The 23,973-nt window shown below is 38.5% G+C and overlaps 2 protein-coding genes across 2 annotated transcripts; one reads left to right on the top strand and one right to left on the bottom strand.

Annotated features, from left to right (window-relative positions):
- The first annotated feature begins 2,592 nt into the window (after positions 1-2,592).
- On the top strand, positions 2,593-3,758 carry bhlha9 (basic helix-loop-helix family member a9). Its single transcript, XM_015385249.1, has one exon. The coding sequence runs from the start codon at positions 2,634-2,636 to the stop codon at positions 3,564-3,566; it is 933 nt and encodes a 310-aa protein (XP_015240735.1). The 5' UTR covers positions 2,593-2,633; the 3' UTR covers positions 3,567-3,758.
- Positions 3,759-14,751: 10,993 nt separating this feature from the next.
- tmprss2 (transmembrane protease, serine 2) lies at positions 14,752-23,177 on the bottom strand. The gene is made up of 12 exons (XM_015385242.1): positions 23,168-23,177; positions 22,634-22,726; positions 22,435-22,551; positions 22,204-22,333; positions 20,861-20,977; positions 20,741-20,781; positions 20,439-20,607; positions 18,167-18,333; positions 17,982-18,074; positions 17,658-17,806; positions 15,917-16,069; positions 14,752-15,670 (listed from the first exon to the last, which is right to left on the bottom strand). The coding sequence occupies exons 1-12, from the start codon at positions 23,175-23,177 to the stop codon at positions 15,662-15,664; spliced, it is 1,248 nt and encodes a 415-aa protein (XP_015240728.1). The 3' UTR covers positions 14,752-15,661.
- Positions 23,178-23,973: the final 796 nt, after the last annotated feature.

Here is a 23,973-nt window from a genome sequence, read left to right as displayed (position 1 = left end):
TCAGGTAGAGTCAGATGCTGTAGTCTTCATACTCTGTGCAACGAAGCAGTAAATCTGACATGTTTGCAAAGTCATACATCACTTACTGTGATAAAGTCTTTGCTCTACTTGCAGCTGAGTGACATGAGCAGAACATTTTAAACAGTTTTAGCTGAACAGGTTTATAGAAAAGAGAATGGTGTTGTGCTCAGTAGTAACAACCTTACAGGGGAGGAACACAAGACAAAAACTGGCACCTCCGTAGCGGGGTGCCATAGAATATATGCAATACTCTTCCGAGCCAAGAGACAAAGAGCATGAATTTCCTGAAGGTTCATGACCTTCCTTGGCAATAGGGCTTAGGTGGTGAGTATAGGGAAGCACTGGGCCTCTCCCATTTATTCTCCAACTGGAATCAGACAGGGTTCCGTTCTCACTGCTTCACTCTCTTCAGACTTGGCTGCTCTGCTATCCATGTCTAAGACAAGTTTGCAGACAACACTCTACAGTCATGAATGACCTCATCTGAACACAAGTTAGACCAAGGTGTAATGACAAAAAAACAAAATTCTTCATTGTCTTCTGAAAGCCTATGAACAGTAATGCAAAAATGTAATATCACTTTACAGCTTGCGAACCTATTAACTTTTATAAGTGATTGGTAGATTTTCAAAATCAAAAGATGGCAAAAATCATCTTTTCCATTCATCTGTGATCTGCATTTTTTAACTGAACTACATCTATATATCCACAGAAAATCCATATAAATATATATCAGGCAAATATTTATAATCCTTGACTTTAAAAAGATCTTATCATGGTGCAAACACAAACTTTAAAATATTTTATTGGTATTTTAATTGGCTGACGAACAGAGCTGTAAAACACGGTAGATCAGCGCTCCTAAAAAAACAGTCCTCCATCTCCATTATCCTGAACCTTTTAGATGTTTATTTTAATGCATTTTTCTTGGCATAAATTTTCTTACATTTAATTAAGAATTACTTTTACACAATTGTTTCATGTCAGCAGGGCAGGACATCAAACAATTATCTTAAAGTAACTAAATATGCTTAAGCAGATCAGAAAATGCATGTATCATTATTTCAGTAGGCTGAATTAGCCCCTTAGCATGCAGTCAAGCTTTTCTGCTATGTCCTGCCATGTTGAAACAGATACAAATTAAAAAGGTAAGGACACAGGATACTGAGGACCAGAATCGAGGAAACCTGCTCTAGAGCTTTATTGAGCAGTGTTTTATTTGGAACCAAATTCCTAAAACTAATATCAAGTGTATTACATACTAGCGAAAAGAGCTGGAGGTTTAAAATTGTTCTACAGGTTTTTGTGTCAACAAAAAAGGCATATAGCTAGAAAATAGAGAATTATGTATGTAATGTTCCTATGATGCTCAGTTCATCGTCTAAGAGGCTGCCTTTACTTTACTTAGTATTTAAATTCTACTCTGGTATAAGTCCAAGGAATCATCTAAAGTTACAGCAACAACCGATTATGTGAAAGTCAGTCACTTTTATTTAACATTTCATTTTTATTTTTAATACGGATAAAAGGGAAAATAGGCAAGAAAAATAACAATATATAAAAAAGAGCAACTTTCTGGAGGTGGTACCCTTTCCTCACAAGAGAAAGATCGATTGTTGAAGACAGCAGCAATCACAGGTTCTAATTGTGAAATACTTACCCTTGGTTTTCCCTCTTCTTGAAATCAAAGGCTCACTTTGGTCTTGTCCTCGGGTGCTGCCCAGGCCTGATTTATGGGAACAGGTTTCAAGGCAGCCACTTTAAATTACATGGCCTTTAAAGCTGAGCAAAAAGGGAGACAGGGAGAGAGAATAGCTCTGTATAGACAGCTAATGGGATGAATTTGACCTGCAACAGATAAGAAGGTTCTGTTTCTTCTATAGAGGAAACATATAGCTTATTTGGTCACTCTGATAAGTATGCAGTAAAGATTAGGAACCATCTTAAGTGATTTGATAGAGGGATGATATTTTATCAAAAAATGAACAAGTTGTAACACATAAACGAAATGTAATTGCAGCAACTGAGATCATAAAAACTGTGTGACTTTATGAAAAGACTGTAAGGGAAGAATGGAGTTTATGATTTCTCATGCAATTAGGTGAGTGAGGAGAAAATATCAAAATGAAGCACTTTAAAGATTTTTTGAAAAACGCTTATAAATAAACATCATATCTGACCCAAAACATGAAAAGTTTTCTCTTATTCAACATCAAAATTAAGAACAGCTACATTTCTTTTTTATTTATATGTGATTATTGGGTTTTAAATGTGTTTCTCTAGGTTTTTTGCTTATGTTACAAGGGCATACGTAGCTGCAGCTCTTCTACGTGATTCGATGAGAGATGTGAGGGAGAGTCAGAGCAGCAGGAAGAGGTGACACTGCCATTTGCCTGCAGGGCACCCGTAAACATGGAAAGGGAGAGAGAGTGCATCATTCCTCATGAGTGGTTGTACCATGTGACTCCAAGATGTTTTAAAAAGCAGACCAACCTGTCTTTTAAGGTACAGGTAACCACGGTGCACCAGAGGAGCAAGACGGAGAGAACACCCGGGCTGTCTGAGTAGCGGCAAATACCTACAGCCCCATTAAACAAACAGGGAGAGTGTTGATGAGATTAGAAACGTGCAGCGAATTTCTTTCCTCCCCAAGACTTAGATTGTACTTGGATAGTGTCTGCATTATAGACACGATGAGCTGCAGCAGTGTCACAGGTTCAGAATTCTCAGAGGAAGAGCTCGAGATTGGCGTGCTGGGACAAGGTGACAGCGATGGAAGCGGTAAACCAACTTTTGAAGACAGCCTCATTGACACTGAGGAAAGCCAGAACAAGAAACGCAACAGACCCGTCCGTTCAAAGGCTCGGAGAATGGCTGCTAATGTGCGTGAGCGAAAGCGTATAATGGACTACAACCAAGCCTTCAATGCTCTTCGTCTTGCACTGAATCATGACTTAAATGGCAAACGGCTATCTAAGATCGCTACACTGCAGAGGGCAATTAACCGCATCTCCTCCCTCTCTGTTTACCTGAGCTCAAATCCTCCCAACAAGCCTTGCAGCCACCGAGAGTGCCACAGGTCTTCTGTAGGGCCAGCTGTGATGGGAGGGTCTCGACTTGAGCAGAACAGGGTTGGTGTACCTCGGCTAGAGCATCAAAGCTGCATCCCTTGGCATGCATCTGCCTCCCAGCAGATGGAGCAGCAAAAAGGATCTCACCTGCGCAGGCTGTCTGCAGATTCCCATGTCTACATGGATAGCACCATGAAATCTTGTCCACTGTCACCTCACTACTCTTGCTATCCAGCCGAGAGACATTTTTATGCCTCTCATGGACAATGCAGTGGACATGACAATCTGTCTAGTCCATTGAGATACCTTCCGATGGGTGATGGGTTGGAGTATCAGTCGGATATATGGAACTCATGCCCTCAAGGATACATGGACAGTTTCATAGAGCCACCTCCTACTCTAGGACGTTCATGGCAGGTGAGCTACGTGCAGGAACCAGAGCACAGTTTCTCTGTCTGTGCAGACATACTTTAACGGGCTAAAGATCCATCGTAAGCCACCAGAACTGAACTGCAACAACAGATTCGCACAGCTGGAACTACATTAATGCACAACCTGCTAACTGAACAATTTAGACTTCATAAGAAATACATGTGATCCTGCATTTCTAAAATTGTGTAATACACAGATAAATGACATTTTCCACTTTAATATAAATCAGTTTATTCACAAAAATAATGGAATTGTGTATTAAACCCAGATAAAAATAGCTTTTGTGGCTGTTAAAATTTGAACATAAATGAAAAACTGAGGAAAACGGTGAAGAACATAGTTTATTCAGTGTCCTTTGTGAACCCACATCTTAAAATGTACAACTTCTTTCAATGTATTTATTCTGTGTTTAAACTACAAAATAAAAATAAATTAACTAAATGGTTTTGCCTCCATTATTTTCTAAAAATGCTTGCCAGCATGTGTAGATGCTCAGAGTTGAGTGTGTGTGTTTGTGTGAGGGTGTGTGTGTGTGCGTATAGCCTGAGGATGGTAGTTTCTCGCATTCTGTGAGATGGCAGAGGTCCTTCACTCAGTGGAAATGTCCTTACAAGTCCAGTCTTGCAATTTTTCTGAAAGGGGAAGTCAAGGTGGAATTTACACAGAGCTCAATAGAGGCTAGAACACAACTATGGCAGAGATTCAGCATATAAATCAGCAAACTGACAAGTGTGAACAGTGATTTAAAAAAAACAAAAACAAAACAGACACCATCGTTTGAACTCCAATGTATCATCAGAAGGCAGATTCTGATTGCTGAGCAAGGTCACTGAAGAGTGAATCCCAGCCATAGGAATATGCTATCATTTCATGTGCTTTGCAGTGTGTTGGAAACACACTCCAGGACAGAAGCCAAAGACAGATTTATTTGGGTTCAGGAAGGAACAGTGCACCCCATCATCACAGTAGTGAAATCCCCTGCTGGGCTGCACCAGCCCACAGGTGGAACTGGGTGTGTTAGGAGTTTTTGAACATCCTGGAGGTCTAACAGTATGAGCCTTGAAATGCTGCAGGGAAATGTGGGCTGCAGGAGAGATGGTGCCCCCTCAGTGGAAAAAATAACCGGTATGGTACAACAACAATTAGCAGGCAGGAAGCAGAGGGGAGATGGACACAGAGATAAATGGAGAGGAGGGGACAAATAATAGGAGAAGGGGGATGGATGTGGTGAGAAAAAGAAGAGTGACAACAGTCTGGGCTGTGTTTTAGTCTCAGCACAGACATGAATCACTGGGAAAGCTTGAATCACCATGAGAGGCAGCGATGGCTGACAGCACTCAGTGACGGCATGTCTCTTTCTCCTCCCTCCGTGGTTCAAATGTTCTTCTGGTTTATTTACTGAACTGGGTACTGGAGATTGATATTGAGTTGATGTAACACTCTGTATGTGCAGTAATAATATGTATTATTAAATTACATAAATGGTTTAGTTTGGTTTTTACGTTACAGACGTGGCTAAAGAGAGATAATTGCTTCTTTATAAAGTTCAAATCTAAAGCAATACAACAGATTGCAGTCTTGCAGCTTATACTGGATCCCACATACTATCTTGGAACTTCAATGACATCATGCCCAACCTAAGTGTGCATAGATATTAAGATGGTATTTTATATGGTATTTAACTATTAGCAATACTAGCCCAAAAAAATTCTATATTTTTGAAACTTACACATTTAATACTAAAGAAACCTACATGTGACTTTTTTTCAAATACATACACAATACTATTTAGAGTAAAAAGATGAATATGCACTTTAACCTTAACACAATATCCCCACAATGAAACAGTCATGGCCAGATCCTGTCATGGCGATGCTTTTCTTCAGCAGGGACAGGGACCCTGGTTAGACTTCATGGAAGATGGAATAGAGGAGCATTCTGGAAGACGACATGTAAAAGAAGAAAGAGACTGGGTTCGACATTCACCTTCTGGCAGGATGAGATCACTAAACACAGTCAGAGCTACAATCGAACAGTCTAGATTACAGCATTTTCATGTGTTTTCATTGTCCTGTCAAAGACCAAACTTGCAGTTTCCTCTAATTTTTTTTTTTTAAGGATACTGCAGTTATTTATAAACACTCTCTCTTTTTCAACCTCAACTCTTCACCTTTGTCACCTGGTGTGAGCAGCTCAAGGTGGCAAAGACCAAGGTGCTGGTGGATGTGAGAAGGAGTAGGCCCCAGTCAGCCCTGCTTCTATCTGTGTGATCAATGAGGAGGAGGACACTGTGGAGGATTATAAATACTTAGAGGTGTACTTTTTCTGAGGTGGCTGAGGTCCTTCAACATCTGCGGACAATGCTGCAGATGTTTTATGAGGCTTTGGTGGTCAGTAACATCCTTTATGCTGTTGCATGCTGGGGCAGAAGACTGAGAGTGAAAGATGTCAACAGATTAAACAAACTCAACTGCAAAACAGTCACGTTGGTGGGAGGATCTGAACTCTGACAGCAGAATGTTTGCCAGGATAAAATCCATGCTGGACAATTCTGCACATCCTTCTAGTGATTTGCTGGTCACCCAGAGAAGCACCTTCAGTCAGAAACTGATTTCATCACACTGCAGCACAGTGTGCCACAGAAAGTCATTCCTGCCTGTAGTAATCATTAATGGCTCTGTCTAACAGTCATTTATTAGAATCTATTCGAGTCATTTATTTTATTGCAATAACACAGTCATGTGCAATAATTGTAATTTGGTAATAAGCAGCAAATTATAAATACTGTTGATTGTATATAATGTGATCTGTATTTTCTTGTTATATCTTATTTGTACTTAAAATCTTATTTTGTTCCAAATGTGAATAGTCCCACACATTCTCATCTTCATACTTTTGACCCTGTGCTGACATATGGCAAGAATGTGAAGAAATAACAGTTTCCTCACAACCCTGTCCTCTCTGACCACTTTTTAATAACCTTCAAGATTAATTTAACACAGTTAAATTAAGAAGAAGGTTATTAAAAGAAGGTTTCCCTTAAGCAGATCATTTTCAGATAGAGCAGTTATAAACGTTAAAGAATCTGTTTCATTTTCTCTGTCCTCTGTGTCACTGAGTAGTGCTGCAGAGGGCAAAAGTTTAACTTATTCCCCTTCACAGGTTGATGATTTTGTTGATGGGGTTGCTAGTTCTATGACTAATAATATGTTCTATGACTATTAACTATGATTGTTTTATCTGTGGACGGTGAGGCAGCATCTGAGGTAGCCATAGAATCTGAACTGGGTTTAGACTGCATTGATCCAGTTTAACTTTCAGAGTTAACAAAACTATTGTCTTCATCTAAGCCTTCAACTTGTATATTAGATCCAGTTCCAACCAGGTTATTTAGCGAAGTATTCCCATTGATCTACTCCTTCAGTTTAGATGTGATTAATCTCACCCTGTTACAGGGATATGTACCTAAGGCTTTTAATGTAGCTGTAATCAAACCTTTACTGTAGAACCCCAGATGACTTGGTAAATTATAGACCTATATCCAATCGTCCTTTCTGATCTAAAATTCTGGAGAAAGTAGTTGCCAAACAAGTGTGTGACCACTTACACCATAATAAACGGATAAAAGTTTAAGTCTGGCTTTAGAGCTCATCATAGCACTGAAACTGGTGAAAGAAGCAACAAAGGAATGTCCCACAAGGGATTAATGAAGTAGTTCTGATTCTGATTCAAAAAGGCAGAACATGAACAATTATTACAAAAAGTAATGGGCTGATAATAAAAATGCATCATACTTTCAAGGTCTGCACTTTGAACATTTTGAAAAGCATATTCTCAGGCTTTGCAGTTATACACTAATTTGTGTTGATGTATTAACAATTCAAATGAAACCTATTTTAATGTCACACAATGAGATAGCATAGTTTCTTTTACATTTATCTCTGTTTTTAAGCCAGAATTAATATGAAAAGAGATTAAAAGCAGAAGCCTATGATATGAGTGAGGACTTCATTAATAATGGTAAATTAATGGTTCCAGAATACATAATTGTGACATTTTGGAATCCATAAAATGCATGTGAACTAGAAGTAACATTTAATCATAAAATATATAGTTTTCAATTTTTTGCTGATTATGTGATTCCAATTTACTAAAAGATGTTTACGTACTTGGCACCTAGCTTTGATTTTATTGCTGCTGCTTTGCAAAGAGGTGCTTTAACAGGTAAGCTTTTTACGATTTTGCATGATTCATCTCAGGCTATACTTCACTTCTCTAGCTTGTGATCCTGTCAGTGATGCATCGTTTCCTCAGCCTGCTCCGCCTCCTTAATGCTCAGCCTGCCACACTAATGGAAAACAAAACAAGCATAAATATGTGAAATGAAGTCAAGACACACGGCATGTGTTTGCCTGATATATTGGGATGAGTCAGCTCTCAGAGACTTTTTATGCTTTAACTCACTGCTTTAAGCTTACCCAGACACCAACACATGCAATATACACACACATAGACTATGATAATGTTAGTCAAAAAGTAGAAATTCTTTTCAAGCTGCAAAAAAGTTTTTTTATTTTGTCCTGTAGATTCATAGATTTGGTCCTTTTTTAAATGGTAGGACTTTCTAACTGCTGTGGTTTGTCATGTAGTTCACCTGCAAATCCTTGTTAAAGTATTTATATCTTTGTATCATTTTTATCCTCAGAATATTAATATCATTATATTAATATTAATATCGGATCATCCTGTTGTGATCTTTATCCATCTGCCCGTCAGCTCTGCCAAGCTTCAAAATATCCAAAAGCATTGTTACAGCATGATGCTGATGTCGTCATTGTCAAAGTGCATATAGTATGTGTAATATGTAACTCCATTTTCAAATCAATCTTAATTCAGTTTATTTAAACAGCACCAATTCATGACACTTAATCTCAAGACACTTTACAGAGACCGTAATGTAAGATCGGTTAGGAAAACCAGTTGATTGCATGTTCTGAGAGATTTTTTTGCAACATCAGGCAGAAAGTGGAATTTTGATTAATCAGAACAGAAAACATTCTTTTTCATATGTGCAGTTCCCATCTCTCATATGTAAGCACACATTTGTAAAATGAAAGACAGATTGTTCAGTCAGCAGACTCTCCCACATGAACAGTTAAGTTCTGCAACTTCCTCCAAATCACTGCATCATCGGTCCTATGCATTAACCAACATGGTCCTCTCGAAAAATAATTTTAAAGTTTTGGATTTTGATCATCTTTAATATGAATAATATGAATAATACCTTTTTCTAAGTACCTTTGCAGTAGTTAAATTCATTCAGAAGGTTAAAGTGGTAGTTTCAAGGGTTTTTTTCCTACATTGCTACCGTTACTCAGGTTGACAGTCAAAGTCACTTCAGATATATATTTTTCATGCTTTCTTTAAAAGATACCAGGACACAGAAGTTGAACACACACACGTGAAACATTCTACTTGTTTCAGTTCTAGAACAACATGACACACAATTCCAATGTTCCTCTCGTATCAACGTTGTTTGTTCAGGTGCATGGCAACATTATAGGCCAGTGTTGGAATCTCATTCTTTAGTATTTCTGTATTTGTTTGCAGGATTTCCCTCTTACTTGTATGATTTCTTTCAAGGTACTCTGCCTTCCTTCGACAGTCTAAAGTATGACCGTTGGATTAATTGCTCTCTCTACCACTTAGGTTTGAGTTATACATGTACAGTTTTGTGTTTTTTTTCTTGTTAGGTAATCATACAAGAATAAACTGTCACTGGATGAATGAATGGATTGAACTACTCTTGTTTTTCCTGTTATAACCTTTTTAATAAAAATGTTATGTATTTTTTTATATTTGTATAACATCTGCCATACAGAGAAGTGTCACTTTCTTGGTTCTGTTATGTTTTAATTTGCTCCATGTTTTCTAATTTTATTGGTTTAATTCCTATTTTGTTGTATTTTCTGGATATATTTGAGTTCTTAGGTTTTTATTTGTTGCCCTCTGTACCCCTCTGGTGTTGGTCTCCTTTTCCCTAGCTCCTTCCTAGACTGCTCTCTTCACACCTGCTCCCAATCTCCTCGTTAGTCCTGTCTTTGTTCAGTCTACAATAGATACTCTCTTTGTGCAGTTCCTCTGTGCTGGTTCCTCGTCTCTCCTCGCCTTTTGCTGACTCCACATGCTTGTTTTCCACTGATGTCTCCATGGTTCTTGTTAATTTTTACATTTTCATGTTGGATTTTTGGATTCCTGCCTCTGTTATCTGTGTTAATTCATAAAAAAAAAACTGCCAGAACTCACCCCTACCTCTCAGCCTCTGCATTTGGGTCCTCAACCGAAGCCTGAGAAGAATATGCAGGAGACATTACATTGGATAGGAGCCACCCTAATCTCATTAACGAAAAAAAGTCAATTCACAAAGGTTAGATTAAGAACCAGCTTTATTTGCCAGGTGTGTGCACACTTACATGGTTTTGATTTTTGATTCATGATATCTGTAAGAATACTTTACACAATTACTTAGCAAATTACTTTTGTAAGTGAAACAGATTCCCCCTCTACTCATCCATACTACATGCTGAATAAATGTCTTCCTTTTTGATGGTTGAGTATTTTTGGCGTTTCTTTGATTTCTTTAACTCTGGTTACACTAATATAAAAAAGTATGATTAATAGAGTCAAACTGTAACAGCATAGAACCAAAGAAGACACTACGGCGGAGGAGGTTGATAAATGCTTTTTGCTACAAGGCTGCAGTAGAAAGGTATTCTGGAGCTGGTTGAATAGGTGAAAGCTTTCCACCATCAAAATGCAGAGGAGAACAAGAGGAACACCAAGAGTTTGTGACCTAGGACAACTTAGAAAGATGTGTGACATTAACATCACCAATTTAACAGATTAAGCCCAAGTCATATGCACGGTGGTTGCTGAAAATGAAAGTGACAGCGAGAGCCAAAATTACTGGCATGCCCCTTTAAAACATTGGTATATACCAGTTGACAAGTGGCATATGCCAGAAAAGGCTGCATGCCAGTAGGAAACTTGCACATGCCTGTTTCATCAAAGGTCCTACATGGTTGCTGAATATCCTAATCTGGTTTTATTGACAATACATCTTTGCAGTTATGAAAAATTAATCTAAAGGGTAAATCTAAAGGGCTTTATCCGTTACTGTGTAAATGGGTTTGGCTGTAATTTAAGGACAGATTCTAATATATCTGCAGGGTAGGGACTATAAATCTGACAGGATTTTTATTTTTTTTTATTGCTATTACATCCTTCCCTGGATATATTGCTATGCATTTTTTGTTGTTGAATATAAGAGATTTTGCAGATATATTTTTTATACATACATTGTTTAGATTTACTTACGGTATATCTTTCTACCCCTTTTATAGAATATAACAGAATAGAAAATCTCTTCAACGTCCCACAATCGGGAAATTCTAGTGTTTAAAGTACCGGTAGCAAAAAAAAAAAAAAATTAGGAAAAATGGTCATACAAATTTGGACCTTGAAAAATTTATAAGAATAACATAATATTTAAGAGTTGAAAGATAAATAATAAAATACTGTACTGTAAAGTGTTTTAACAATATTAAAACTGTGCACCTGGAGAATAAATAACCAATATACAGCTATGGACATTTTTACAGTAATGGATATGTGAAAATAGCAGCAACATCAGAGATGTGCAAAATTACAGCAGCATGTTATTTAACTGACTAAGGTTTCTATCATGACATTGGCTTTTATTTGTTCATGCTCCCGGTGGTTGGCACCTTTATTCCACTTTGGATTCTCATGAGTGTAGTCTTTGTTCACTTTACAATAAAAAATAAATAAATAAAATTAAAATGAAGCTGTTTTGAAAAGTTTGAGATTCATTCTCTTCCTGCTTTGTGTGTCACGGCTGCATAGTGACAGAGCGTACGACGATAAAAGCCGGCGAAGGCTAGACCTGTTTAAATTCAAAGCCAAAGCTCTTCCGGTCTCCTTGTTTTCACGGACTTCGAAGGATCCAGTCCAGGTAGACCGCTTCCTTGGAAGACGCAGCCCATATATTCAAACAGAGCCATGGATTGAGGGGCTAAGGAAGCCATCTTTGTTAACCTGGAAAAAACATCTCTTAGCAGAGGAGGTGGTCTTTAACATAACCTATGACCTACGTGGGAAGCGCTTTTAGGAACAATACCCAGAAGATTCACCTCTCATTCACCCTCACCTGACTCACACTTCAATGAAGTATGTGACCAAAACTGCTCTCATGAGGAAGTTAATGACCCATCCTAATCACCATTAACCCCCCAGGTCACCTCCATGGCCAATCCAGTGGAGGGACCAGAGCCACCTTTTCCCCATTAATATGTTCCATCTACAGTATATTAATCTCAGTGCTTAGAACTGAAGAAAACTCTTAGATGAGTTAAGAAACTTCTTTTAGAAAACTTCACATCTAGTTGGCTAAAATGGACTTTTCAAGCTTAAACAACAGGCGATTACCGCCCCCTGCTGTACATATGTGTGAGGTGTCTGATCGATGAAAATATAATTCCATACATTTGGATTTGAAATAATAAAAAAAAAATCTTCCCATTAAAAAGCCATTGTTAGAACACAGCCAATTTGTTCAGACATGTTAGTTTGAAGTAGGCTAAGTGATGTAGTCCAAAGTCCTTTCAAAAATGAAGAAAAATTCCAACAAATTTAACTATTTTAACCGTATATATAAAATGAGGTGCTTTGCCACATTTAAGCTTTTTTCCTTTTAGTTTTCATATTGTTCTTGTAGTAGTAGCCATTTTCTAGTTTTTTCCCCTTTGATTATTATCATTTATTAATAGTTATTAATCATTAATTTGCCTCCCCATCAGACAAAGCATAATATTTCTAACAGATTATAATAATAACGATAGACAGGAATTAAATTTTTTTCTGCAAAAATCCAGTCAAAGGATAATTTTCATGCTACACGCTGAGGCACAGAAGGTCTTTTTCTTTCATTAATGTCAAAAGACATGAATGGTAAGTTTACTTTTCCCTTCTAATTGTTGTACATTGGCGACAGTGGAGTGTGAGTGTGTGTTGGAATGTGGAGTAAAGCGGAGTAAAGAGTAAAGCGCTTTGGCCAAGTCTTCTGACTTGAAAAAGCGCCATAATAGTACAGGCCATTTTCCATTTGAAAACCCTTCATATCGTATCAATTTAGATTTTTTCACACACAAATAAATTGGAGTCTGTTGCCTTTTTTTCCCCAACTTCTTTGTGTAGCACAGGTTGGCACACACTCACACCAAGCATGCTTATAGTGAATATGGAGAGGAAAATCTCCCTTTTAACAGGAAGAAACCTTCAGTAGAACCAGGCTCAGTGTGAGCAGCCATCTGCTGAGGCCGACTGGGCTTCAAAGAGACATAAGCAGACATACAGAAAGAAGAAAGATACAAAAGGCAACTGTCAACCAGCTCCACAGGCGGCCCCGTCCAGGAAACACACAGCCAGGCAGACAGGCTACGAGCCAGCTCCCATGTCAGTAGATGAAGAGAGCACATCCAGTCAGTCACAGGCAGAGAAACAGGACTACACTGAAAAAAGGCCAAGCTGTTTAAATTAAGCCTTATATTATGTTGATTTTATTTTACATGGATTATGTTCACCCCCATTTGAGTGGGGATAGAGGGAGCCATCAGGGGTGAGGCCTACACAATCAATCCTCCCAACCCCCCCCAGAGTTACTCTTGCTGCCTCAAGAGTAATGTGTTCCAGCAAAAGATCTCTATACTTATTGTTTATTTTTGTTGCTCTTCCAATTCATGAGGATAATTTTCTTTGTAATGCATAGGGCAGTGAAGACCATGTAAACCATATTTTCCCCCCAAAGAGCTATCATCAAAGTTACCAAGCAAACAAACTGATGGGGACGGTGGTATTATACAACTAGGGCTCTCCGACAAGTCCTTACATATCTGAACCCAGAACTTCTGATCAGGTGTACATTACCATAATGGATTAATTTAATTGTCAGGATTGTTGCCTCTGCCCTGTGGACAGACATTAGTTTGTGCAAAACACATCTTGAATTATCTTTGACTTGTATAGTGTACTCTGTAAAGGATTTTGTGTTGTATATAGGGTCATGTGATCCCGCCTCCCATTGTGCTTGGGGATAAAGACCAAGGCCCTCAGTAAGGCCCCAAGCACATCAGTGGCAGAGCTAGGCTTTTAAAACAGGGGTAGCAAGGTATTATTTAGGGTGGTCATTATATAAAGGGTTCAGCTATACCACAAACAATAATCATTTTCTCCAAAATGTTTATTGATTAAAGTTGCTTATTATTCAAAATGTATACAATTATGTACTGTACAATGTATTAAAAATTAAGTATACAGCAAATATAGAAATAAATAAGTACTTGATGTGCTCCTTGGACTAATCAAATCCAGTAGTAAACAAAAATTTGAGGTAAATTTGTACCTGTCAAATGGACAGCCCTTTAAAATGCACTATATCTGACCACTACCCAGTGATATGACAACAACCAAGTTCACAAAAACAATCAGAACAGCAAAATTCTGTGGTTTTGGTGAGATGAAGCAAAATGTTTTACAAAGACTTCCATATTTAAAGGGAATAAGCCCTCCTTGACTCAACACTGAGTATGCCCAGGTGAATTCATCTATCATCGGCCATTGTATTCCTAAGGTGTTTTTTTTATTCTTTATTTAAGGGCAGAGAAACTTGTTTTGCAGGATGCAGTGCTTACTGGAATCAGAAGCCAAATTTTACTCAGCCTATAAAGTTAATGGAAAACCTCTTTGTAATGTACCAATATGCTGCATTACACATACCAATATTAATAATTCTACCTAATTTCTGTGAATGTTGCTGATCACATTGCCAACATGTTCTTTTTAGCCAGTATGAAGCCAGTGTGACGTATTTGTCCATTTCATGAGACTAGTAATTAAAGTAGTAATACTCATAGGTAATACTAAGTACAGGCACGGTGGTGCAAAGTCTCCCTTACTTCCCATTAAAAGAGCATATTGTTTAATTTTGTACCAAGAAACGTACATACTAGCAGCAAAGTAAATGCTTTTTATTGTTCCCATGTGCCGCGGCCGTGTTGCTTTTTGGAGCCGTTTGGAAAGGAATTGCATGTCAGCATAACCAATTAAAAGTGTAGCAGAAGGTGCTGCATGAGGATGCATTCAAGAAATTTGACTGTTGTCTTCGCAAATGTTTTTAAATTTAAAACAGTGTTAATGTTTTCAGCGGCATGGCAACAGGGGTGGCAAGATTTCTTTTTCTTTTCCAACTATCCGTCCGGGTTACGCCACTGAGCCTTACCTCATGTACTCTCAATCTCTTAGCTGTGAAACTCCCCTGAGGTTCGCACCAGGGAGACACCAGTATGGAAGGCCACAGGGCCAAAGAGTCTGAATCTGCAGTAAGATCAAAGGCTTAGTGGATGGTTAATTTCTGAAACAGATTACTGCAAAACCAGACCATTCAACATTTCTCCCTGCAATTATTGGGAACTTTAAGATGCCAGAGAATTTAGGAATGGCACGTCTGTAAGGAAAGGGCAGCTTCTCTGCTGTGGGCTTGATATGATAGACTACTGAAAACTGTAGATAAAAGGAGGTTACAGGTCTGTCAAATTTAGGGAGGGTTTCCAGCTAAAAAGTTGGGGTTTCAATAATTTTTGATGTCATGTGTTTACTGTTTTGTAAGCCAAGCTAACAAAATGCTAATGGGGATTCCATCATTCCCCATGCCAACATGTTTTGAGCTGTCGTTTATAAAGCTAAACCAACATTTATTTCATTTCATTTATGTGTTTTCCTCATATGCTCATAATTTAGTAGAATATAATTTGACCAAATAATGTTATATTTGCCTCTCAGATTTGCATTTTTGTTTTCAAGTCATCACAAAAAATAAAATAAATAAATAGGCAAAATCATTTGAAATACAAACATAAAATGTTTATGTACAAAAAAAACCCCTTAAACTTTAAGAATTATTTCTATCATTCATTTAGTAAAAGTTTTCATTGATCAGTAGATTTTCTCCAAGTTTTCATTTAAAAGTGCATTGGTCCAAACGGTCTTCAGCCTCGTCTTTTTCACTGATTCTGCGAAGATTAAAGCAGAAATGCAGGATGAGATGTACATGTCCGTGTCTATGTTAACATAAAATTAAAACAAGTTACAAAAAACAAGTTTAACTTATCAGAAGCCCTTTATAAATAAAACAACTAAAAGGCTCATATGAAGGAAAACAAACTACTGACATGCAAACTGCATCTGAGATAAATTGAAACATCCGATTAGAAAAAACATCAGGTAAGCTAAAGAGCTATGACTGTACATCGCTGTACCTGCATCTGTTTATATATCCATTCCGTAAAGTAGGTTACATCGCCATATACTCCTGGTTTGTTCCTCATAGCGCATCCATAACCCCAGCTGGTGTCCCCTATGAGCCACCATATATTTCCTTTGTTAACTACCAGGGGTCCTCCACTGTCGCCCTGCAGGAGACAGGATAGAAAGATCTAAGGATGTTGTGTAAGAAATTCAAATAACATGTGATATTATGGTTTCAAAAAAGCAAAGAATGCTTTCAGGAGTGTTTGCAGCCATCCTGAGTTCTTAACACCATAAACTGCATTTCTTAAGTCAGGAAAAATATTAAAAGGCAGCCTCTGCATATTTACTTAACATAAAACTATTTTTTTTCAGATAAAAATGTATTGATATTTAAAATCTTTTTTTTTTCAAAAGGAACATGGAGAAACTAAAACACAATTCAATATTAAATTCATACAGTGACCCGCGTTAAAGAATAAAGAACATAAAACCATAAAATAGTAAAAATCTACTTCAAAAAACGGATTATTGATTAATAAAGTTCTATTCTTTCAGCTGAACTGTGGGGCCAAATATGTGGTACGTGTGAGGCAGAAACGGTCCCCAAACCCTGGATAAGTAGCATTTGACTTACAGACGAACGGCGAATATTTATAAAAACCTGTATTGACATCATGATCTTCAGGATATGATGAATATCTTTGAATAAGAATATTTTTTTGACTTGTTACAGTAGTAGCCATTCAAAATTTCCCCACTTTGGTTTTTGGGCCCTTGGCTGGTTTCCTACAATTCATTTTTAAACATCAATCTTTGTACTAAAATATTCTTTCTGTCATGATTTGTTGACATTAGGATCTAAAGAGAAGCACCTTCTCCTGGTCAGATCCTGTAATTCAGTGAAAGGGTGGAGAGTAAAAAAAAAAATGCACACCCAGGAGGAGGAAGGGGTCCCTCCAGTGGCTGGAAGTTAGAGGGGATTTCGCTGGAAGTTGGAGGGAAGTCTCGTTTGACTTGAAAGGGCCATTTTGAAAGCCTGCTACTGTAGTAAATCTGCAAAGATGACTGAATGCTTTGATAAAAGTCTTTACTGTTTTTTGTTCTATTTATTTGCATGTATGTTGTTTAAATGTCAGCATAGAAATCAGGTCTTGATGGTTTCTTTCTCAATCGATCCCCCTCTTGGAGAAAGCAGGTTTTATTTTTTGTTTTAGTTTCATTCTTAGAACTGTGAGAGGGGATAACAGGCGCACTATAAGTATATAGTATTATTAATAATCATTTTTTATATCCACTCTCAAACTGGCAGGCGATCGCCTCATTTTAATGGACAAATCTTCATGGGATAGCTACACATTTGTAATGATGAGGGAAAAGGGGGGCAAGGCCTTTTGATGGGGGGGCCACGGACATTTATATGAAATATAATTGTGTAAAAGTTGGACACAAAGAGAGTAAGATTAGTAAAATTAGCCATTTATAAAATTTATAAACATTTAACAAAAAGAAAATCTAAAACTTTCCATTTTTAACCTGCAAATTTTTTTTATTAATTGTTGATTCAATAACTTGAGCATAGAAGCAAAAATAAAAATGGACCATATGAGGAACAATTTTCCTATTATTGGTGAAAAATCTGTGACCATAATACCCATTAGTAGATGGTCAGTGTTAGACGTTCTTTTTCCAGAGGCTTTAGTACTAGAAGGGAGTAAAAAAAAATCTATCATAGCATGAATTCCTGCTGACCTGGCAGCTGTCGACGCCTCCTTCCAGTTTGCCGGCGCAGAACATGGTCTCAGTGACCTTCCCATCCAGCACGCTACCAGCATTACAGGTGTCTCTGTCGTAAACAGTGACCTGGGCCTCGTTTAAGCTATTAGGAGTAACTGATGACCCTGAGAGAAAAATGAATAAAAAATCTGTGACAAACTGAATGGAATATGACAAAAACGCTTCTTGCACTGGAAGCCAAACTCTGGTTCATATGGATTCAATGTTTTATAAATGTGGAAGAATAAACCTGAACACAGAATAAAATGAAAGAACGGCAGCCATGTTCAGGTAACTCACCAGAGTACAAAGCCCCCCAACCAGTGATCCAGGCGTTGCTGTCCTCATTAACATTCAGACCAACATTGGGGAGGCACACCGGCCTAACTGTTGCTGGTATATAAAGACACATCATAAATCTGAATTGATGTTTGTCCCCAAAGATATTCTGTGAGTAATACCAGAAATTAAAAAGAAACACTTACATGTAAAAGTTATAGGATCTTGGAGCTTCAGCAAAGCAACATCGAAGGCATTCGTTTCAGGGTCATAATACTTATGATTAATGATTTTCTGAACTAAGCTCCTGAAGACCATCTCGGACAGCTTCACATGCCCATAGGCTACCCTCCACACTGTAGGGTCTGTGTTACTGTGAAAGAAAACACATTTAAATGATATCTTTCTAGTTGTGATTAAAATCTTTAGTTTTCATTTTCATCCCATAAGGCAGGCAGTGATTGGAAAAGTTCAGTCATATTTATACTGCTAAGCAATACATCAATGTTCTAATTACCAAATCTTTACTTCTACTTCTTGTTTTGAGAATATTTATCATGAAATCTTATTACTGTAATTGTCAGATTAGTGCACTTATTTGAGAAGAATCTTCTCAGAGGCAGATTAATTATCTAAAAGAATCTGCTCTGGTTTAGTGTGTCAATCTCAAAAGCAGATAAAAAATACACTGCTTAAAAAAAAATTAAAGGAACACTTTGAAAACACATCAGATCTCAATGGGGGAAAAATAATGCTGTTCATTTATACTAACATGGACTGGGTGTTGTGTTAGGAACAAAAGGATGCCACATCATTTGATGGAAATGAAAAAAATATCTACCTACAGAGGGCTGAATTCAAAGGCACCCCAAAGATTGAAGTGAAAAAATGATGCGGCAGGCTAGTCCATTTTGCTGAAATTTCATTGCAGCAACGCAAAATGGTATTCGGTAATTTGTATGGCCCCCACATGCGTGTATGCATACCTGACAACGTCAGGCTCCTAATGAGACGACGGATGACGTCCTTGGGCATCTCCTCCCAGATCTGGTCCAGGGCATCACTGAGCTCCTGGACAGTGTGAGGTGCAACCTGGCGGCGTTGGATAGAATGAAACATAATGTCCCAGAGGTGTTCTATTGGATTTAGGTCAGGCGAGCGTGGGGGCCAATCAATGGCATCAATTCCTTCATCCTCCAGGAACTGCCTACATACTCTCGCCACATGAGGCCGAGCATTGCTGTACACCAGGAGGAACCCAGGACCCACTGCACCAGCATAGGGTCTGACAATGGGTGCAAGGATTTCATCCTGATACCTAATGGCAGTCAGGGTGCCGTTGTCTAGCCTGTATAGATCTGTGCGTCCCTCCATGGATATGCCTCCCCAGACAATCCCTGACCCACCACCAAAGCGGTCAACGATGTTACAGGCAGCATAACGTTCTCCACGGCTTCTCCAGACCCTTTCATGTCTGTCACATGTGCTCAGGGTGAACCTGCTCTCATCTGTGAAAAGCACAGGGCGCCAGTGGCAGACTTGCCAATTGCGGTGTTCTGTGGCAAATGCCAGTCCAGCTCCATGGTGCCGGGCAGTGAGCACAGGGCCCACTAGAGGACGTCGGGCCCTCAGGCCACCCTCGTGAAGTCTGTTTCTAATTGTTTGGTCAGAGACATTCACACCAGTGGCCTGCTGGAGGTCATTTTGTAGGGCTCTGGCAGTGCTCCTCCTGCTCCTCCTTGTACAAAGGAGCAGATACCGGTCCTGCTGATGGGTTGTAGACCTGCTACAGCCCTGTCCAGCTCTCCTGGAGTAACTGCCTGTCTCCTGGAATCTCCTCCCTGATCTTGAGATTGTGCTGGGAGACACAGCAAACCTGCTGGCAGTGGCACATATTGATGTGCCATCCTGGAGGAGTTGGACTGCCTGTGCAACCTCTGTAGGGTCAAGATAGCACCTCATGCTAACAGTAGTGACAGTGACCCAAGCCAAAGGCAAAACTGGTGAAAAAGAGTCAGAAAAGATGAGGAGGGGAAAAAATGTCAGTGGCCTCCACCTGTAAATCCATTCCTGTTTTGATCTTGTCTCGTTGTTGCCCCTTTAGTGCACCTGTTGTTAATTTCATTAACACCAAAGTTGCTGAAACTGATTAACAATCCCCTCTGCTATTCACCTGGCCAAATCAATATCCCAGAAGTTTGATTAACTTGATGCTATACTCTGATTACAAAGTGTTCCTTTAATTTTTTTGACCAGTGTACTTTATGTCTAAATCTAAGACTGTAACACTGGGTTAGCTAGACAACTTTTGCAGTGATGTCATTCTTCACAAAAGTTTCTGTGTTATTCTGCAAAAACCGTTGTCTCCTTTCAGGTTAGTTTATTCACATACTGACTGCATACAGTGTCTGTTTGCAAAGATGCTAAAATCAATCCACCAGTTGCATTAGATAAAAACAATGTTAGCTAGAATCTCACGGATGGAAGCAGTGCGCTGCAGACAGGACCCAGTTTGGGCTAATGATGGAGCCTCCACAAGCGTGTCTATTTCCCCTCTGGAGGCTGACCTGCCACGGCCAGTCGCCCATCGCAGCCTCCTTGCCGCCTACGATGCGACTGCTGGAAGCTGCTGAACGCGTGCCACATTCTGCACGTCAAGTCACAGAGAGACAAAAGTTGTAATTGAATATGTAGCTTTATTCTAAACAGAAAAGATCCCTGATGATTTGCTGAGTCATGCACTAACATCTTATTTTGTACTGTTGCAGTTAGAAGCTCACCAATGCATTGCAGTTTGACAGCTTGGGCCGAGCAACCTGGGCTGCAAGGTAAGGAGGGATAGGACTATTTAATGAGTTCACTCTGAATAAATCCTGAATAAAATCAGGAAGTAGTTGTACCTGTGTAGGAGTTGTGAATGTACTGGTGACACACTGCTGCTTCCAGGCTTTAGCTTCAGGTATCCGTCGGGGGCATTAATGCTCGTGCTGATTTGACTGGAGCTCTTAAAATCTGTCCTGTAAGATTCACAGAGACAGGAAGTGGTGAGGCCATATTATACAGGAATCACTTTGCATAAACTTGAGGAAAATACAGTGTTTTTGTTTGAATTTGTACAAAATAAGTGATAGTGAAGAATCAACACAGTTTGCAGAGTTAACCACCAAAATCCACAGTTTTCTTAGGTTCTCTATACCAGAATTTGTCCTCAGAAATCAGTAGTTCACTGATAACACAGCAAGAAAAAAAATCACATTTCAGTGTGAAAGGTTATTTGTAACTGGATTATTATGCAGATATGAACGAACAGTCTCCCTTGGAGACGAAGCCCACAACAGAATACCAAATCTTTCCTGCACTTTTTCACTTCCAATATCCCACAGCATGATCACTATAAAAACTGGAGCCTGTCTTTTTCTCTCAGCTCTACACTGAGAAGCTGAGGTTGGATCTCTGAACAACTCTGATGTATTTTAGTCTCCATAAGTTGTGTTTGGCTTGTGTAACAGAGGTATGCAGAGAGAGAATTTATGTCACACAGAAAGAAAAACAACAAACAAACTGGAGGCCACACTGTATTTATCGACCCTCCCAGTTCCCTCATCTAAACTCTCCTGACTCGGTTATGATCGACATCCAGAGTCTGTAAACGGGTGGAGGAATCAATGGTGGATGATCATTGGCAATAGTTAATAATTAAGAAAAAGATTTTATCGCCTGGGAACCAACCTTTACATAATGGTCAGATATGAGCTGCAATTACCATTTGGTTTGATTCCACACTGAGGAAAAGGAAATATCTGGAGGAAACTCTTTGATTTCTAGTATAGTAAATTAATCAGAACGTTTTTCTCTTTATAATAACTAATAAAATGTATTCAGATTCCTTTTACATTCTTATCTTTTTCTAACCACAAACATAATTGTTTTTATGTAAAACACTGCAATAAAAATGTGGATAAATATTTAGTGAAAAAGGAAATTATCTTTAAAAAAAGAAAATCTTAAAAAAAGAGCACATGTTCAGCCATTTTTCTAAACCCTTTAAGTAAAGTTCAGGGCCAGAAAAGTACCAATAGAATGACCAAAACAGTATATATTCACTTATGTGTAATTTAAACAGGGGCTCTGGCTGTCCAGTTAAACTGACCACCGAATGGAAGAGCGTCTCTGTTGATGAAACCAGTATTGAAATGTAGGGAGTTTATAAACCTTTTAAATTAGCCAAAAGTATTTTTTTTACCTGCTGTAGCCAATCTGCTCACACACAGTTTTGCCATAGCTGACATCCCAGTTCTCAGCACACACAGGCAACCAGGCATCATGGTTTGATGAATAACTTTCCAGCAAGAAATCGGTGTCACGTTGGCGAACTGTGCAAATAAAGAGAAAACAACAACAGCAGGTCAACACACTTAACCATGACAACATATCTTAGAGAGGAACAGGGAAGGTGTTGACATGAATATCTCACAGCAGTGAGATTCATCCTCTCCATCAGGACAATCCTTTACACCATCACACCACTGGGTGGTGCTCAGACACACGCCACCAGGACTGCATGACTTCCCAAATGGACACTGGTAATATACTGCAAACAAACAGGAAATTTATTACAACAGTAACATATTAAAGTCAAAAAGCCTGATAGAGTGTTCTTTCAAAGAACGTACAGAAGTACCAGAGCAAGATGGCGAGAACTGCGAGAACAAGAAGGACACACAGAAATCCACACAGGATAGACTTCCAGGGAAATGATTTTCTCCCTGTGGAAATAAAAACTATTGAAATTAGAATGCAAATGAAAGACATCAGACACTAACACCTGCACAATGAACAGACTGAGAGGGACTGGTCTGGTTTTTCTCACCACAACAACAACTCACTTTTATTTACACTAAACACAAGAATCAATCTCAGAGAAGTAGTGCAGAAAACCTTTTATAAAGAAATCCCATCTTGTTGAATCTCTTCTTGAAGAGCTTTAAATATTATATAAATGATCTCTCATGTAAAGAGGTTAAAGGACAGCTAAATGACTGCAAGAATCAATAATCACTCCTTCAACCCCGTGTTTGATAATTGTCTGAATGAGCTGTTGCTATGTGCTCAGTTTGAAAGCAACAATGCACTGAATGTTGGACCCAAGAGAATTTAGTCTTGTTTTATGTTTTTATGAAGTGCTTATCTATGTTGAGACTTTTCACCTGTTATCATAGAGTAGCACCTATTCAAAATGGCCCTTCACAGTCAAACACCAACCCAATGGCGGCAGCCTCCCCTGCAATTCCCAGAGAAATTACATCCAACTTCCAGCCACTGGCCTTCTCCTGGACGTTTATATTGTTTTCACTCTGACCCCACCCTTTCACTGAATTACAGAGTCTAACCAGGAGATTGCACTTCTCTTTAGATCTTAATGTCCGAAAATCATGACAGAAAGAAAATTTTAGTACAAAGTTTGGTTTTTAAAAAGGAATTGTAGGAGATCAGCCAAGGGCGCATCAAGGAAAGTGGGGAAATTTTGAATGGCTACTACTGTATATTTTTTTATTTGGCTCCTCATTTGTGTAATTGATGCCAATCCGAATACCTTTGTTCAGATGCAAATTTTCCAAATGCACTTTAAAACAGGTGCTGTGGCCTTCTCTATTAAGATTGCTTTTTCTTTCTCACAGACACACAGGTTTAGGATTACCAAAATTATCTCTTTTTGCGTAATTTAGTAACTTATGTAATTTATGATAAAAATGTTTTAGACCCATTCAGATAAATATATATATATATATTTTTTTTTTTTTAAGGTTAATTTAATCTGGAAATAATCTGATTGAATAACTTTGCCACTAAGCAATTCAATTTAGTTTATTTATGGAGCAAAATTTCACGTTACATGTCGTTTTAAGGCCGTTCAATCAGATCATGCAGTCAGATGATCTGACAGGAAGGAGACGGGAAGCATTACGCTAGCTCCAATTTTGTTAGCATAGGGACCATGTGACATATACGTCTA

This window comes from Cyprinodon variegatus, unplaced genomic scaffold (assembly GCF_000732505.1).
Source record: "Cyprinodon variegatus isolate N-32 unplaced genomic scaffold, C_variegatus-1.0 Scaffold334, whole genome shotgun sequence".
In the NCBI taxonomy this organism is placed as follows: domain Eukaryota; kingdom Metazoa; phylum Chordata; class Actinopteri; order Cyprinodontiformes; family Cyprinodontidae; genus Cyprinodon; species Cyprinodon variegatus.
Note: the sequence above shows the minus strand (reverse complement) of the source record. Positions and strands in the feature narration are given on the sequence as shown.

Excerpts from the sequence above, each read along its gene's own strand:
- tmprss2 (XM_015385242.1), bottom strand. Across the intron at positions 20,782-20,860 it reads CATTCACAACTCCTACACAG|CCCAGGTTGCTCGGCCCAAG; the intron begins GTACAACTACTT and ends CTTACCTTGCAG. Across the intron at positions 20,608-20,740 it reads TGTCAAACTGCAATGCATTG|AATGTGGCACGCGTTCAGCA; the intron begins GTGAGCTTCTAA and ends CTTGACGTGCAG.
- bhlha9 (XM_015385249.1), top strand. The coding sequence starts at position 2,634 with ATGAGATTAGAAACGTGCAGCGAATTTCTTTCCTCCCCAAGACTTAGA.